This window comes from Barbus barbus, assembly GCF_936440315.1.
Source record: "Barbus barbus genome assembly, chromosome: 26".
Taxonomy (NCBI): Eukaryota; Metazoa; Chordata; class Actinopteri; order Cypriniformes; family Cyprinidae; genus Barbus; species Barbus barbus.
In genome coordinates this window covers 5,589,595-5,606,347 of record NC_136754.1, presented here as the reverse complement: position 1 = coordinate 5,606,347, position 16,753 = coordinate 5,589,595, and the positions used below count along the sequence as shown (strand labels likewise).

At 39.1% G+C, this 16,753-nt stretch overlaps 1 protein-coding gene across 1 annotated transcript in view; it reads left to right on the top strand.

Moving 5' to 3' along the window:
* The window catches only part of LOC306845606 (calmodulin-regulated spectrin-associated protein 2-like), a 55,786-nt gene extending 39,821 nt beyond the window's left edge, over positions 1 to 15,965 (top strand). Inside the window, exons 5-18 of the mRNA XM_079378505.1 lie at positions 253 to 394; positions 1,591 to 1,730; positions 3,442 to 3,532; positions 3,623 to 3,707; positions 3,814 to 3,839; positions 4,042 to 4,111; positions 4,196 to 4,444; positions 5,247 to 7,077; positions 8,270 to 8,406; positions 10,797 to 11,017; positions 11,341 to 11,437; positions 12,786 to 12,895; positions 13,487 to 13,605; positions 14,360 to 15,965. Coding sequence (XP_079234631.1) covers positions 253 to 394; positions 1,591 to 1,730; positions 3,442 to 3,532; positions 3,623 to 3,707; positions 3,814 to 3,839; positions 4,042 to 4,111; positions 4,196 to 4,444; positions 5,247 to 7,077; positions 8,270 to 8,406; positions 10,797 to 11,017; positions 11,341 to 11,437; positions 12,786 to 12,895; positions 13,487 to 13,605; positions 14,360 to 14,656 — 3,615 coding nt within the window. The 3' untranslated portion in view covers positions 14,657 to 15,965. The remainder of the gene's footprint in view (positions 1 to 252; positions 395 to 1,590; positions 1,731 to 3,441; positions 3,533 to 3,622; positions 3,708 to 3,813; positions 3,840 to 4,041; positions 4,112 to 4,195; positions 4,445 to 5,246; positions 7,078 to 8,269; positions 8,407 to 10,796; positions 11,018 to 11,340; positions 11,438 to 12,785; positions 12,896 to 13,486; positions 13,606 to 14,359) is intronic.
* The last annotated feature ends 788 nt before the right edge of the window (positions 15,966 to 16,753 follow it).

Here is a 16,753-nt window from a genome sequence, read left to right as displayed (position 1 = left end):
GGAAAATGGGCATCCAGCATTCTTTTAAAAATGTATTTGCACATTACTTTCAGTTTAACTAAGACCAACTTTATGTGTATTGTTTCCCTCCTTATATTTGATTCCTTTTTCATAAAGGTGTAGCTGCAAGTCCATTAACATCAACCTGTGTGTGTTTTTACTGATTTATGTGTCTCTGGTTATGATGCATTGCCATTTCAACAGTCTTGCTGTCCAATCTCTCAGCATCCGTTGTGTGTGGTTAATCTACAGGGGCGGTACAGGAGAGAGGACTCTAAAGCACGTCCAGCTCTTTGTCTCCCCTTGGTGGACAATCTCCTGAAGGACAACACGGACGGCTGCACACTGGCTGCACTACTGCACTTCTACTGTCCTGATGCTGTGCCACTGGAAGGTACGCTAGTGAGATGAGGGGAGTAAGGTTTACTCACACAGGTAGTTGCATGACTGAAATAGCAGCCCAAAAGCTGTTTCAAAGATGGCCATCGATTGAAATTACTATCCTTAAAGGGACTTTGTTATTAGTACTGATTCTCTAATCTTGTGCTAAGTCTGATGAATTGCAATTTCTGTGTATGTTTAAACTAGTCTGGGGAAGTGACCTACAAAACTGCAATATATTTTAGTCAGAAATAGTGTGTTTCTAATATCTTCATTTTATGTTTCATTGAGAGGTGTAGTTGAGACACTTTAGTACAACTTTCCGACAGAGGCCTCAGGCCTGTACAGATACACCCTCAACAAAATACTCTGCCCCTGATCTGGCCCCATAGATAACAGGCATACACACACAAGCAGCATCAGGAAAACTACATTATCCACTAAACTCTCTCTGAAGTTCCTCATGTCACAAACATATCAACATTCAGATATTTAGAGTCATTTGAAGGACACAAAGGGCCGGTTTCATAGACGGGGCTTAGCCTAAACCAGGATTAGGCCATAGTTCAATTAGGACATTTAAGTAATTTTTATAAACATGCCTTAGAAAAAAACATTACTGGGGTGCATCTTGAGATAAAACAAAGGCACTGATATATTTTAAGATCAGTCGGTGCAAGTTTCTTTAATTTGAAACAGCTCAAACTTACATTTTAGTCTAGGACTAGGCTTAAGCCTTGTCTGTGAAATCGGGGGAAAGTCTCTGTCTCATTTTAAATTTGACTTAGTGATAAAATAGCAGGGTTTCTTTAACTTTAAACTTGGTTTGAAAGACAATTGTTTGTGCTATTAAAGCCACTTGATGACACTTTAGATCAATTTACTGCTTCCTTGCTATATAAAAATCATAATTTCTTCATAAGAATTAGGGTATATGAGGGTGGAGGGAGAAATGAGCGAAAGGAACAGACAGAGCGAGTAGGAGTGCGTGAATGGAAGTTTGAGTGAGAACAGAGGAGCAGTTATTCAAACATAAACACATCTCCACCCCGTGACTCTGAGGATTCTGCTCGTTACATCACACATTCTGGTCCCGCCCTCACAGGCTTTATGAATCTCCATTGGCTTCTATTTGAGTTCTGTCTCCGCCCCCTCAGATATACTCATAACGTCATTGGCTGTTATGTGGTTTGTTCCCTCCCCATCCAGATATCTGTGTCAAAGAAACAATGTCATTGGCTGACAGTCTGTACAATCTCCAGCTGATCCAGGAGTTCTGCAGAGAAAACCTCAACAACTGCTGTCACTTCACCCTGGAGGATATGCTGTATGCCTCCAGCACCATCAAGGTAAACCTGACATCAATACAGTTTACTTCTCTTTACTACATTTATATTTATGCATTTAACAGACGCTTCTATCCAAAACGACTTGCAAAAGAGGACAAAAGCAATTGATGGGGAGCCAACAATATACAATGCCAGGTTTATTTGTCAACTAGATTAGGAAGCAAGAAGAAAGAGAAATGCAGAGAAGAAAAGTTATTTTTTTGTAAATAAGTAAATGCAAATGTCTTTACTAATACCATTTTACTACAAGATTTATTGATGGATTTTATTTTGACATGTTTTGATGATTGTTGCATGACAATCACTGCTCTGATTGTCTTCAGAAATTTCATTTGATGAGCTAATTTTATTTTATTTTTTCCTAGTAGGATTTAGTTTTCTCAGATGATTCAACACAATGAATAGGATGTGTTTCCCATTTGATTCAGTGTTGCAAACTTTACATGGTTTGTAGGATACAGATTCTGAGTGCTTTCTGTGGTGATTTTCCACTGAATATCCTTTTTAAGTTTGAGGCCATGAGGAATGAGTGATCACTGGAGTATTACAGGGAATTTCATCAGGGCTGATGCAGGAAAGGAAAGCCGACCAGTGCGTGTTTTAAATCTGACGGTTTGGGATGACTGAGTCATCGTTTGTGTGTATGTGAGAGCTCTGCCAAGTGGATCGCCTCAGACAGTTATGTTAGTAACGCGGTGGGTCTAGATAAACACAGTCCATGTGTAGCTGTTACCTCACACAGCCACCATCATAACATATTTTTGGAGCAAAATTTTCCAAACTGGCAGCTGTGGATTTGCCGTTATGTCAGATGAGTCTGTGGTCAATTATGTAAACCAGGTTAAAATGCTTGTTGACTGCTTCTGCCAATCACATGCTCTCCAGTAAAACAAAGGTACATCTGATTTCTTTGGTCATTTAGGGCTTAAGTGGTGTGTTTTTCACTAAACGAGGGCTTTTTCATGATCCTAACAGCCACTAACTGTGGGGAAATAAAGGTGTCAGGACTGAATAAATCAGCAGAGTGTGCTGGGTCTGTTCTGTTCGTGTCAGCCTGCCCTGGTTGCTTTGTTGCTCTTGTTGGGTCAGAACACCCTTTAATGCGCTGAAAGAGACTCTTTGCTGCACTGTTGCTTTCAATAAATGCTCTATATTATGTTGTACACTAAGGACAGTCAGTTATTTTGCACAGTTATTACGCTATTTAAATAATTAAACTTGTGTTTGTGTTCTGTCACATCAGAATGTTATGATGCCATTTGGGTGATCAGAATGGGCTTCACTGCCACCATGTTCAGATCACATGACCATCCTTACTATTTCTTATGCAGTATATAGTATGTATAATGTGTGTAGTATGGAAAATTTCTGTATGCACTGAATACCTAAAGTAATAATTCATACTGTTTCATAATTTTTTAAAATTAGCGCTGCACATTTTTTAAATGTAGTTGGCCATACACTGAATATACTGCACAGTATATATGTACAGTAGCCGTTATCTTGCTTTTTTGAAGTTAGTAAGATGTCTATTGCAATCTATAGGAGAACATTGACATCTTGTGGTTATAGAGGAACATTAGCAAGACTAGCACATCACAAACATGTCAGGCCCTCCTCCGTTCGATGTTTTTAAAGATTGAAGAGAGATTGTTTAAAAGTTTTCTATCATTCTCTTCTCATTCATTTTAGTGTGTTTGTGTGATTTCAGAGTAACTACCTAGTATTTATGGCAGAGCTATTTTGGTGGTGTGAAGTTGTGAAACCATCTTTTGTTCAGCCCCGCACACTTAATACCAAAGGTAAGGTCTGTCTTTTCTGGCTGTCATTATATTTGGTGTGCATGTCATGCATTTTATCAACACCAGTTTTATTTATCTTTTCTTTTGTAGTATCTGACCAATCCCAGTCCAATAAAATGGCTCCCATAACCAAACAAAACCTGATCCACAGGCCAGGCAGTCCGGATCAGTCTAGGTTGGTCTTTAATACAATGCAAGTTTGAGGTTTACAAAGAACTGAAATCATTTATCATGAGTTTATGCAAGTCTGAATTTATATTCCAAACAATTTCATCTTTTAGGTCACAACCTAAAAATGACAAATCAGGTAAGATTTAAAAAAATTAAGTCACACTTTTGAAGAACTTATAAGAGATTTTGCACCTCTCGTTATTTTTGTGTCTCCTGTAGCTCAACTGGTAAAACATGGCTCTAGCACACACACTGATACAATTTATAGCTTGAATGCACTGAATAAACAGTAAACTTGTTGTTTTATGTAAGTAAATGGGTATTTCTTTCTCTCACAGCAGTTATCAGGCGGTCATCCTCCATGTCTTATGTGGATGGATGTGTGGGGACATGGCCTAAAGAGAAACGGTTTGTGCCCTCTACAAACTCTCTGTTTCTCTCTTACTCTGTCTTTACCTACTGCGGATGAGTTACTGTTTGTCTTCTCCTCAGGTCTTCAGCTCATGGGATATCATTCGAGATTCCACTTGATGACAGCATGAGTTCATCTTCAGGACGTGGACTGAGCCGATCGGCAAGCACCGAAGGATTGGGTTTTAAAGTTCACCACACGGCCCGAGGCCTGCGAAGGAACCTCTCATTCCAGCCCGTTAATGGGAACGCCCACAGCAAAATACGTGAGGAGGACGATGAGGAATCCAACAGACAGATCAGCAGACATCGTCTGGGAAACTACACTGGGTAAATCTTTTGAGCCTTTTTGTCACATGTAAAGCTACAGTTCAACCAAAAATTTAAATCATTATTTAATCACTTTCATGTTTTAAACCCTTGTGTTTTTTGAAACACAAAAGAAGTGAATTGAATGGAGAAGGACGCTGTCAAAATGACTAAAGCACAATTAAAACAACATAAAGTCCTTTAAGTTGATACTGAAATCAGGAAAAGGTGATGATACCAGTCTTTCTGCAGTATTTAAGTACCGACTCAATTCAGTACCCACTGCTAAGCCAGTTTATTTTCAATGAAATTATCCAAACTGCAGTATTTTGCATACTTGCAACATTTGCAATGCGTCCAATGTGTAAACAATGCGACTGCACTGAATCCAATTGAAGCTCCAGCACAGTCTGCATAGAAATGTTTAAGACAAACGCCATTACCTCAACCTTGTAGACATTTGCTGCTGTTTGCATAAAGTTTAGAATTTCTCAACTTTTGAAAGCTTTTAACACTTTATCAAGTCTACTATCAATCCTACAATCCACCACACGAGCATGAAGCTTGGCTTTCGTAGAAATGCATTAAAAATGCCCACGCTTCTACACTCAATCAGCTTCAGTATAACTGCAAGTCGTAAACCTTGGCTCTGATTTTCACTGTATATTAGCTTCTGAGACAGGCTGCTTTATATCTTCTTTTTTAGGTGGTAGAAATATAGAAGAAAGTTTTATCGTATTCAGTGGCAAGCTGTTTTATTTTGAAGTAATAGTTATCTGAATGTGAGAGTTCACTAAAACTGAACAAATATCCTATGTTTCAGGTACTCAAATGGTGTATCGACAGATAACCCAAGCCCTCCGTATGACCCTCAGCCCAACACCCCCAGTATAGAAGAAGCCCTGAAGATCATCCATGACTCTGAGCGACCCCACAGCAGTTTGCAGCTCCCATCTGGGGACAGTGCCTTTTTCCTGCACAACCCATCTTCCCACAACTCCGCATCTGATACAAACGATCCAGAGGACTCGCTTTCTAAGGCCAGAGCAGCAGATGACATGGACCTAAATTCCACCTCCACTGACATGGACACCGGAATCCACGTCCGTACCGAGGATATCCAGGACGGACAGGATGAGGATTCATCCCTTAAGGACTATTCAGACATGGACCAGGACTGCGAAGCTCGTTCCTGTCCACTTCCAGAAACATCCGGTAGCCCATGCCCAAGCCTTTTGGGAACGCGCTCCTTGGCCACCAGCATGGCCTCCTCACTGGGTTCTGCTGTTCGCATGACCAGCTTTGCCGAGCAGAAGTTTCGTAAACTAAACCACGGCGATGGCCGCAGCAGCGGGAGTGGTGGTAATACGCCTGATAGCGGCGACTTGAACGTCACAACCCCAGGAGCGACCGGGACAGTTTGTTCGATTACTCCTGATGCACCCACCCCTTCTCGCATCACCTCCCCTCGTGATCCCTCGCACCTGTTGGCGTCGGAGATGGTGCAGTTGAAGATGAAACTGGAAGAGAAACGCAGAGCCATTGAGGCGCAGAAGAAGAAAGTCGAAGCGGCTTTTACACGTCACAGGCAGCGCATGGGCAGGACCGCCTTCCTCAATGTGGTCAGGCGTAAAGGAGTTGTGTCCCCACTAGGGGGTGATAGTGAAAGCCCAGATGATCTGGAAAAACAAACCAGTGTCCCACAACCCCAAAAAACACCTTTGAATTCCAATGACTCAGATTCTAGACTTGAGAGATGTCGACCAGACGGCGCACCGCCGAAATCACCTCTGGAGGAAGCAGCTGTGGAAGTGGACCTGGCGGAGTATACGCGATCCATCGAGCGCCTGAACACGTCTCTGAGCTTCCTTCAGTCAGAGATGCAGCGCTTGGCACAGCAGCAGGAACGCATCATGCAGATGCGTGAACACCAAAGTTGGGTGATTTCGCCACCGGATCCGTCGCCACGCAAACAGTTGCGTGAACTACGCAGCAGCAGCGTAGTTGGTCGAGGTTCAGTGGGGTCGCTCTCCCCCATTTTGTCGTCCACCGGTTCACCACGCACGACACATCATTCGCCCTGTACGATCAAAAGGAAGTCTGCGTCTTTCCACGTAAGGACACCAAGAACGCCAAGGCCCAATGAGCTCAAGGTTACCCCCTTTAGCCGCATGCTCAACACACCACAGTCAGTGGACAGCCTGCCTCGACTTAGACGCGTTTTGCCGAGTCAGTCACAGTCCAGCTCATTCGCCTATTTGGGACGTGACGAGGGACCTTCGAGTGAGGACCACACAGCTACAGAAAAGCCATGTAAGCAAGAGCCCAAAGACGTACAAAAAGCAGCTGTAAATTCGCCATCTGCTCAGGTGAATGAAAAGCAGGGAGAAGAAAAACAGGACATTGGAAAGAGTGACAAAATCATGAATGCGCCAACATCTGAGGTTCTGTCTCAGCCGACAATGGACCATTCAACGGTAGTGGCCAGTGGACACACAAATGAAGAAAAGTCACATGAGAAGAAGGATCTGATTGAGGTTCCTCTCTCTGTTCTGAAGCCTCTGGATGGACACAATCTTGAGAGCAGCAGAGATACAGAGACTGGGACAGAATCTAGACCAGACCAGAAGATGTGCTGTGGCTTCTTCTATAAGGTGAGAATCATACAGTATATTTACATGAAGACTCTGAGAGCAGAAAACACTCACATATAAAGAAAAGTTGCCTAAATCAGGTTTTTTTTTAATTGGGGCCCCCAGTTTAGAGAAAATGATTTAAAAAAAATTAAAATAAATAAACTAAATAATTTATAATTATGGGGGGGGGGGGGGGGGTAAAAACATGTAAATAAAGCTTATTGTACAGTAACAGTACAGTAGAAAAAATTATAATCTAATGTAATGAACTAAATATTTTTCAAATAATATTTTACATTTATTTGTAATATTACTTTCACTGTATGAGTTGGGCCTTTAGACTAGAAAATAAATTGCCTCTTAAATACAGTATAATGGTTTTTTACTGCCTTTTAAAATTTAGGATGGGGGTCCTTTACAAGAGATTAATCATATTAATCTCATCAGGTTTCTGAAAGATCGAAAACCCCTGCCCTAAATCGACGCATGTTAAAGCAATGGAAAAAAAAAAACCTTGAATGAACTTGAGGTATTCCCAATAATTAGCAGATTTCACTGCCATTGTTGATAATATTTCTCTAAAATATCCAAAACCAGGGGTTTATTTCAAACTAACAAAATACTTTAATTCTTTGTATTTGACAAGAAGTCGTGGGAAGTCGTGGGAAGTCGTGGCCTAATGGTTAGAGAGTCGGACTTGTAATCCAAAGGCTGCGGGTTCGAGTCTCGGGCCGGCAGGGATTGTAGGTGGGGGGAGTGAATGTCCAGCGCTCTCTCCACCCTCAATACCACGACTGAGGTGCCCTTGAGCAAGGCACCGAACCCCCAACTGCTCCCCGGGCGCTGCAGCATAAAATGGCTGCCCACTGCTCCGGGTGTATGTTCACGGTGTGTGTGTGTTCACTGCTGTGTGTGTGCACGTTGGATGGGTTAAATGCAGAGCACGAATTCCGAGTATGGGTCACCATACTTGGCTGAATGTCACTTCACTTTTAGAATGGTAACTGTTCAACAGCTTCAGCATGTCTTTGTAGTTTCAAACAAGCGCTCATTTGAGATAGACTCTTTGTATTTTAAAAAAAAGAGTTTTCTGTCATTTACTGTGAAGCACTATACATTGTTCTGTGAGAGACATTGTCTTGTACACCCAACTGCACATGAGGTTCTGTGTCAGACTGAATGATTGTTTGTTTGTGTTGCTGTGACTCAGGATGACCTGAAGCCCGAGGAGGATATTGCACAGAAGAAAGCAGCTCTGATGGAAAAAAGGCTACGGCGGGAGAAAGAGATGAAGATCAAGAAACAGCAACAGGAGGCCGAGATGGAACAAAAGAAAGAAGCAGCACGGTATGAAAAACACCACAACTCCAACATCACACAGTAATGGAGAACTACACAATCACAGTAAACTAAGACAATTTTGAGAGACAATAAATGTATACACTGTGCACTTTCAGGTTTAAAACTTTGCAGGATGTTTTTATTCACTTAGAGCTGTGTTACACACTGCATGAAAGATCATTTTTAAAAATCCATACTAAGGGCACTTTAATACAGTTTCCTTACTGTTTTTCCCTGACTCATTCATAATCATTATATCTGCCGGTGTGCTGTGGCAAGCTTTATGCATGCACTTGAGCGCTTATAGGCTATGTAGGCAATTAAAGGCTCATTATTATGATTTAAAGGGTTAGTTCACCCAAAAATTAAAATTGGCCCATGATTGACTCATTGAAATTTTTTATTTTAATATGTTCCTTGAGGTTTACTTATAATATTAATATAGTTTTTTTGCATACAAAAACAAATAATTAAAAAAAGTTATTTTCATCCATCATTCTGACCCTCTAAAATGACCTGGTCAGGGCTCTTAAGTTATAGCGAAAGTTTGGAGTGAGATTAGGGGAGGGGCCACGCAAAGGGTACGGGTCACTCAAAGGGGAGGAGCAACTCAAATATTTGCAGCACCCAAGATTTTGCTAGCAAATTCAATTTTACCTATTGTTCATAATTGACCAGCACAAATAGAAATTATAACATCTGGTAAATCTGATGAAAGGCAAATTAATTCTAATAAAATAAAAAGATTTATGTATTTTAAAATACAAATGTATTAAAAATAAAAAGAAATTTTGCCCCAAACGAGCCAACTGAACAACAGTACACAATGTACATACTGTACACATACAGTAGGATTACAGCACTTACCCTGAGCATGTATGTCAAGCTGTGTGTGTGTGAGAGAGAGAGACACAGAGAGAGTACACATTTATTACGCATTGTTTCTTTTTTTTCTGTTGTAAAGGTTTGTTGCACATTTTGATGCCTGATGACAGGGGTAGAGGACTCCCACATAAAGCACTGTCATGACAGATAATAGCGTTCCATCCAGATTCAAACTGTTCCTAGTTTTAGTTTTGTTCAAACCCACCATGGAAAACACACTGCATCTGACTTTGAGTGGGGAAGCCAGTGCTTTATATGGGAGCCCCCTACTCCTGTCATCAAGGCATCAAAATGTGCAACAAACACAACAGAAAAAAAAGAAAAAAACAAACATTCATAAGCTGAAATGTGTACTCTCTCTCTCTCTCTCTCTCTCTCTCTCTCTCTCTCTCTCACACACACACACACACACAGCTTGACATACATGCTCAGGACAAGTTCTGTAATCCTACTGTGTGTGTAGAGTATGTACATTGAGCACTCCTGTTCAGTTGCCATGTTTGGGGCCAAATTTCTTGGTATTTTTGATACTTTTTTAAATATGTAAAACAATTTATATTATTTGGATGAATTTGTCTGTCTTTTATCAGATAATTTTGTTATAACATCTCTAGTACTTTCCTTTCAGGAACCCAAAGCTAAATTAAAGCTTCTGGTTGCAAAGCAGTTGGAGAGTTTTTTTGACTGCATCAATAATACTTTAGCACGAATTTGGCTATATTCCCCAACATCAGCTCTCACTATCTTTTCACAGGCAAGTGATTTCATCCAGGAATCTTAAAATCGAAAAGAAAAAAAAAAAAGAAAAAATGAAGGGGTTACCTACAGCATTCATCGGATCTTTCTCTTCCAACTTCGCACGCATCCATGTTGCTTAGTAACGAACGTGCTTGCAGCAGAATCGCATCATTTAAACTGAAACAACATCCTAATTTCTGATTGGCTGGTAGGAGGCATGTAACTCTGTATAACTCGAGACAGCTATATACTCGGCAGAGAACTTGCCTCCGTATTCCCTCGTCTATTAATTGTACATATAGCGGGACAAGTTATGAAGAGTATTCATCTATGTTTTGCTCTGGAGGCAGTGTTTATGCAAATGGTTGTGCCCCCGTGACGCCATCATGCCCTCTCAAATCCGAACGAGCCGTTTTTGGAGCTTGATTAAATAAATGCTTTGTTTATAATGAGGAGGACGTTTTAAGCTATGAAAATTGCAGGAAATTTTAATGGTACAAAGACCTCTTATATGCCAAAATATTAAGGCAAATTTGATTTCTCATGTTATGAGCCCTTTAAAGCATTTGAAGTTCAGTTCATTCCAGAACATTTCTGAGTGATGACACCAATTAAAAGTTGAACCAATTCATTGAAATTACTAGTCATTGGAATATGCTCCATCCAGCATTTGCTTCTGTATTTAAATGAATCCAAAATGGTTTGTAAAAGCCATTAAACTTGTTTCAAGGAAATTTGTTCATCGTACTTGGATTCTCTTCTTCCTTAATCAGATTGAAAGGGGAAGAGGAGCGTCAGAAGAAGGAGGAAGAGAAGGCAAGACGGGAGTATATAAAAGATGAATATTTGAGGAAGCAGCAGCTCAAACTGATGGAGGACATGGACACTGTTATTAAGCCACGCCCCCCCAGTGTCAAGCAGAAGAAGCCACGCCCCAAATCTATGCACCGAGACATCATGGAGTCTCCAAAACCTCCAGCACGGACAACCACAGGTACGATGAGGAATCCAGATTGTCATTGCCCTTTGATTCGGTGTTACTGTTTCATTATTATTATTTGAACAATATTAAAATATAACTTTTTATTTATTGCAATTATTATTAATAAAAACAATAATTATGATATACTTTTTAATTTAATTGAGTAATATAGAATATCTAATTATATTTTTTAATAATGTTAATATTAAAATGTATTTTTTAATTAATAATAGCACATTTAATTAGCTCTTGTGGTATCAAAAGAGCTTCTGAAGCTGGCTTCTAAAAGAAAATGTATGCCAATTATGTGCATGTTTGTGTATTTGTGTGTTTAGGGTCACGACCTCGTGGATATTCCGTGTCTAGTTTATCACTCGCCTCTCTTAATTTGGCAGACAATGAGAGTGTCAAATCAGATAAGAGGACATCCAGGTGAGACCAGGTCCAGTTCACTGTTACCTTCCCTCAAAAATCCTTCAAAAAAAGAGAAAATAATGATAGTTTTTGTCGAGATTAAAAATGTCACACTCTTGTATTAATCAGTACTGACACACATCTCTGTTGTCTTGTTCATAACCCTCTGTCCTCCTCTGTCTATGGTATCTCTGTCTTCTCTCTGGTTGCTCAGAGGCAGCAGACTGTCTCCTGGCAGTCTGTGTTTCTTTCTGAGCTCCCCTAAAGGGAGAAAGGGAAGGTCAGTTTGCAGACAGCATCACACCCATGTCATTAGCTCACAGGGCTCTGGCGGCTTGTCATTTCAGCTTGGGTGCTGGACAAACTCATTCGCTTGGACAGATCAGTTCACTGGTTCATCAGCATATTAGTGGAACATAATAAACTGTTATATAATTGTCATCTTTGAATCAGTTGTTATAAAACAATCAGTGGCAGTCTTTGTTTTCTTGTGTTCATATTTTCTTGTATTACAGTATTTATGTTTTATGGTGATTTTTTTTCTTTTTTTTTTTTTTTTTTTTTTTTTTTGGCTAATTTATTATAGCAGCAAAAAAAAAGGATAATCTTTTAGCAATTGTTTATGAAACTCAGTTTAACATTGTCTTAAAGGGATAGTCCACCCAAATATGAAAATTGTATTCCAATCCTGTATGACTTTCTTTCTTCTGTAGAACACATAGGGATATTTTGTAGAATGTTGGTAACCAAATAGTTTTGGGTCCCATTGACTTCTATAGTATGGACAAAAATTCTGTGGAAGTCAATAGTACCAGAAATTGTTTAGTTACCAACATTCTTCAAAATGTTGTCTTTTGTGTTCCACAAAAAAAAAATTCATACTGGTTTGTGTTTTCATTTTTGGTTGGACTATCTCTTTAACCAGGTGCAAGTAATAAATTATACCTCTTCCGTGTTAGTTTCTGTCCAGCGACAAGACTTTTTGTCAGTCCATCTGGTTGCGACAGAATCATGCTCTGCATCTCTGTATAAAAACATCACATACATTCTGATTGGCTATAACTTCTATGACAAGTCATGTAGGCTTTTTAAAATGACTTGAATTAGTTGCTGGAAACCTGCACCTGGTTAGAATATGCCTACAATATGAGTAGCTTTTTTCTGCTTCATCCATGCTCCGCTTCCTTTTCTCCTGCCTTCAGCTTCACAACATCACTGTGTGGAGTTATGCTTACTACTGTGTTACGGGCAGTTGATTTTATACGAAACATTGCTTTTTCCAGAAGCGATAAGGGCCACCTGTTAAATTAGTACTTCAGAATTTATAAAAGAGCTATTTTCAGTGTGTATGTTTGTTTTTCCTCAGGCCGGAGTCCACTGAGGGCTTTCTGTCACCGTGTCCATCCGTAAGTGGAAACGGGGAGAACTGGGAGCTCGAATCAACATCGTCTGCAGCGTCTAATGCAGAATACACAGGTGACATGACAGTCCTGCAGTGTGACGTGCTATACTCCATCTAGAAATATTTACAATTTTCTCATAATGCATGAATATTTTATGACTTATTCATCTACTACACTACTGTCAAAAAGTTAACAGTTAAAAAGTCTCTTAGACTCATAAAAGCTGCCTTTATTTGATCATTGTTTTAATAAATCTTTTGTAAATTTTTAAGATCCTTTCTGAATAAGAGTATTTATTTATTTTAAAAAAATCTTACTGACTCTAAACTTTTGAATGGTAGTGTATATTTAATATTTGCACATTGAATTTTTTTTTTTTTTAATGAACTGCAAAAAAAAGTGATTTAAAATCCAAAATTTAATTTTAAATAAAATCTTTATGTAGAGGAACGTGTTTACAGTATTTTATACGTGTATCAGCTACCAACATGCAGTATGCCATGTACTCCAACATTAAACTGAATACACTGAACCTTTTTTGACATTTAAAATAGATAGAATTGACTGACCGTTATCATACCCTTGTCATAACCTTGACCCTCAACAGCAGTCTGCACACAAATGTTAATCGCTTCCTCTAATTCTTATATCTCTTCCTCTCTAGGGCCAAAGTTGTACAAGGAGCCCAGTGCTAAATCAAATAAATACATCATCCAGAACGCACTGGCACACTGCTGCCTCGCGGGCCGCGTCAATGAGGGACAGAAGAACAAAATCCTGGAGGTGAGGAGTAGGGCTGTCAAAATGGCTGAAAAACGAAATTTCAACTTTGTACTTAAATATTATCTATATTCGAATTTAAAAGGCATAATTTCAGTCGGGGGAAAAAAAGCTTTTGTCTTCTCTCCTGAGGCCACAAGAGGACGCATTGGGCAAAATATTACTAATGCACATTTCTTCAAAGCAATAAAATAACACGACTATCTTTTGAAAAGAGTGCATAATGTTTAAAATAATGCTTATAAACCATATATAATTAATTAAGTTGCTTAAACAATTAAAAACAAAAAAGTGACTGATAAGGCTGCCTGACACACCTAACATTCGAATGCAACGTTTTTGCCTTCGAATGTGGATTTTTACTTTAAATACGACGAATGTTCGAAATTCAATTTTTTTTTTTTTGACAGCCCTAGTGAGGAGGAAAATGTTGAACAAGCATTGCTGGAGAAAATTTTATTTAGTTATTTAATTCATTTTTTTCAATCCTGGGACCATGGAATATGAAGATGTTACATGAGACCTATTTAAATAAATAATACTTGATTTACTTGGTATAGAGGCTGGGCTGTCCTTAGCTGATGCGGGTGGTAGGGAGCGGGGCCCCCTTGGAGCTCAGGGCCCGGTGCGACTGCACCAGTTGCACTGCCCAAAGAACGGCCCTGTATAGAGGTGTAGAGGTCTAGATTGTCATTTAAAACCTGAAGGGGAATGATAATTATTTCATATTTGTAAGTATTTGATTTAATTTTCCCAGGAAATGGAGAAAACCGAAGCCAACAACTTCCTGATTCTATTCAGAGACTCTGGCTGCCAGTTTCGCTCTCTGTACACGTATTATCCAGAGGTGGAGGAGATCAACAAGCTGGCTGGCATCGGGCCCAAGACCATCACACCCAAAATGATCGAAAACCTCTACAAATACAGCTCAGATAAGAAACAGTTCAGCAAAATACCCGCCAAGACCATGTCAGCTAGTGTGGACGCCATCACCATCTACAGCCACCTCTGGCAGAACAAGAAACAAAACACACCCAAAAAACTTCTCAAATAAGTTCACAGCTCACTGGCAGACTGCCTGTCGGACATTATGATGCACATCCTGAATGTAAAGAAAACACTTTTGCGGGCTTTGGATGTTCATTTGTGGCAAATTAGAAACCTTCTATTCTACAGTACACACACACACACACACACTTGTGTGTGTTTGTTTGCAGCACTGACAGATGCATTTTTTTTGGCGTAATTTTTATTTTAAATGTTCAATTGCGTGGCCTTATGCTTGTCTTGTGTCTTTTATGCAATGCTTAACGCACAGTTATTGAGTTTATGAGCAAATCATTGCATCCTATGAAGATACACAGTCTGCTTCTTTTGTGTTTGTGGAAAAGATGCAGGTGTAAAAGAATATTAGGGACATGCTACACTTGAAGACTAACTTTACTGATGGTCATACAGTGGAAGAAGCATTTAATGTACTGGAACCTCAGTTTTTTGCTTTATTTAATGTCAGCGTTTTTATATTTTGGGTAGGATTCGTAATAATTGTTGCGCAACCGCTACTACAGAGGAACGTGTGTAAAATTAACTACAGTAAGAATTGTTCGCTCAAGACTCTTTCTATAAAATGAACACGCTCGTGTTACTCTGTATGTGATGTAAACGTAATGGGGCCTTTAACTGATGAAGTTGAGGACCAAAACTAAACATATTAGCTAGAATTATAAAATGCATTCCTAGGTATGTTGCTATCGCTAGTGTCACGATCCAGAATATCTGGGTGCCATGTATGTTTGAAACATACATTTTAGAGAGACAGATCGGTTTAGCGGACTGAGACTGAGTCAATGTCCATATGAATAATACAGAGGAAACACTGAGTTATTTAATATCATGTAATGAAGCTTTGAAAGAGATGGTGCATATTATTGCTAAATCATGTGGAAACTCGTTTTTAATTATGAAGTGCATTTTAAAGAGCTGGGATTATTTGGGCAGGCTGTTGTCTGGTAACACATTTTGTCTTCAGGTGCAAAAGAATCGAAAGATATTTGTTATTTTTACTAAGTGAAGTATATCATCGTTTGAATTTATTGATGCTGTACAGATATAGTTTTACATACTAAGCATATTTTTTAAGCCATTGAATATTACTGATATTTTTCATATGAAAAAGATGATGTTTAACAGGTGCAAGTATGATGGGATGTGATAAGAGAGCAGTAGGCTCTTCTGAGATGTTCATTTCCACACGCTGTCTAATCTTTTTCCAGGTCATGTCCGCTGTTTTTTCATCATATGCTTTGTCTGTTTGTATTTGAATGTTAACCGCAACATAAATACAGATTTACAACCAAAACCTTACCTGTTTGACCTATTTTTCCCCTTTGTTATGATCCAGTATTATTATTCACTTGCAATAAACATAATTTATGATAGTGAGTAATTATGGTTAGGGATGGGAATCATAAAAAATGTAACCATTCTGGTTCCTTACAAGTAGTATTAGAATTGTTAATGAAGAAATGCTGAATGCAACAAAAAACTAATAAAACAAACTTATTTAATGTGTTATAATGTAAAAACAAAAACTACTGAAAAAGCATATTGTGTTTTAGATGTAGCCTATATAAAAAAATGCTGTCAATAAAGTGAGTGATTTAAGTCTCGAAGTTTGAAAGCTTGTGAATGCATTTGATTCACTAAAAAGAACCGGCGCTTGGGAGTGATTAATTAGAGAGTCTGGCTACACTGGTCGCTCTGGATGCATTTTGTTTTTCTAGAAAAACTACCTCAAGTGTCATTTGTTCGGGACTCGGACTATACTAGACCCGCTGTGTGTTTTAGACTCACTAAAAAGAATCGGTTCAAAAGAGTCATACTTTCAAGATCACGCTGTACGCAGTGTTGATTCTCTAAAAGAACCGATTCATAAGAGTCGGACTAGAGTGGTCGCGCTAACTACTGGTTCACAAGAGTCATTCATTTAATGAAATGTAAAAACAAACAATTATGAAAAACAAAACAATTTTAAAAAATCAGCAAAAAACACAAATAGCTGTTGGAGTTCTTTTGGACTCTAATATCGCACTTCTAACAGAAATAAATTGAATTTGGATTGTCAGTTGAAATTCGTCCCCAGTGGAATTAA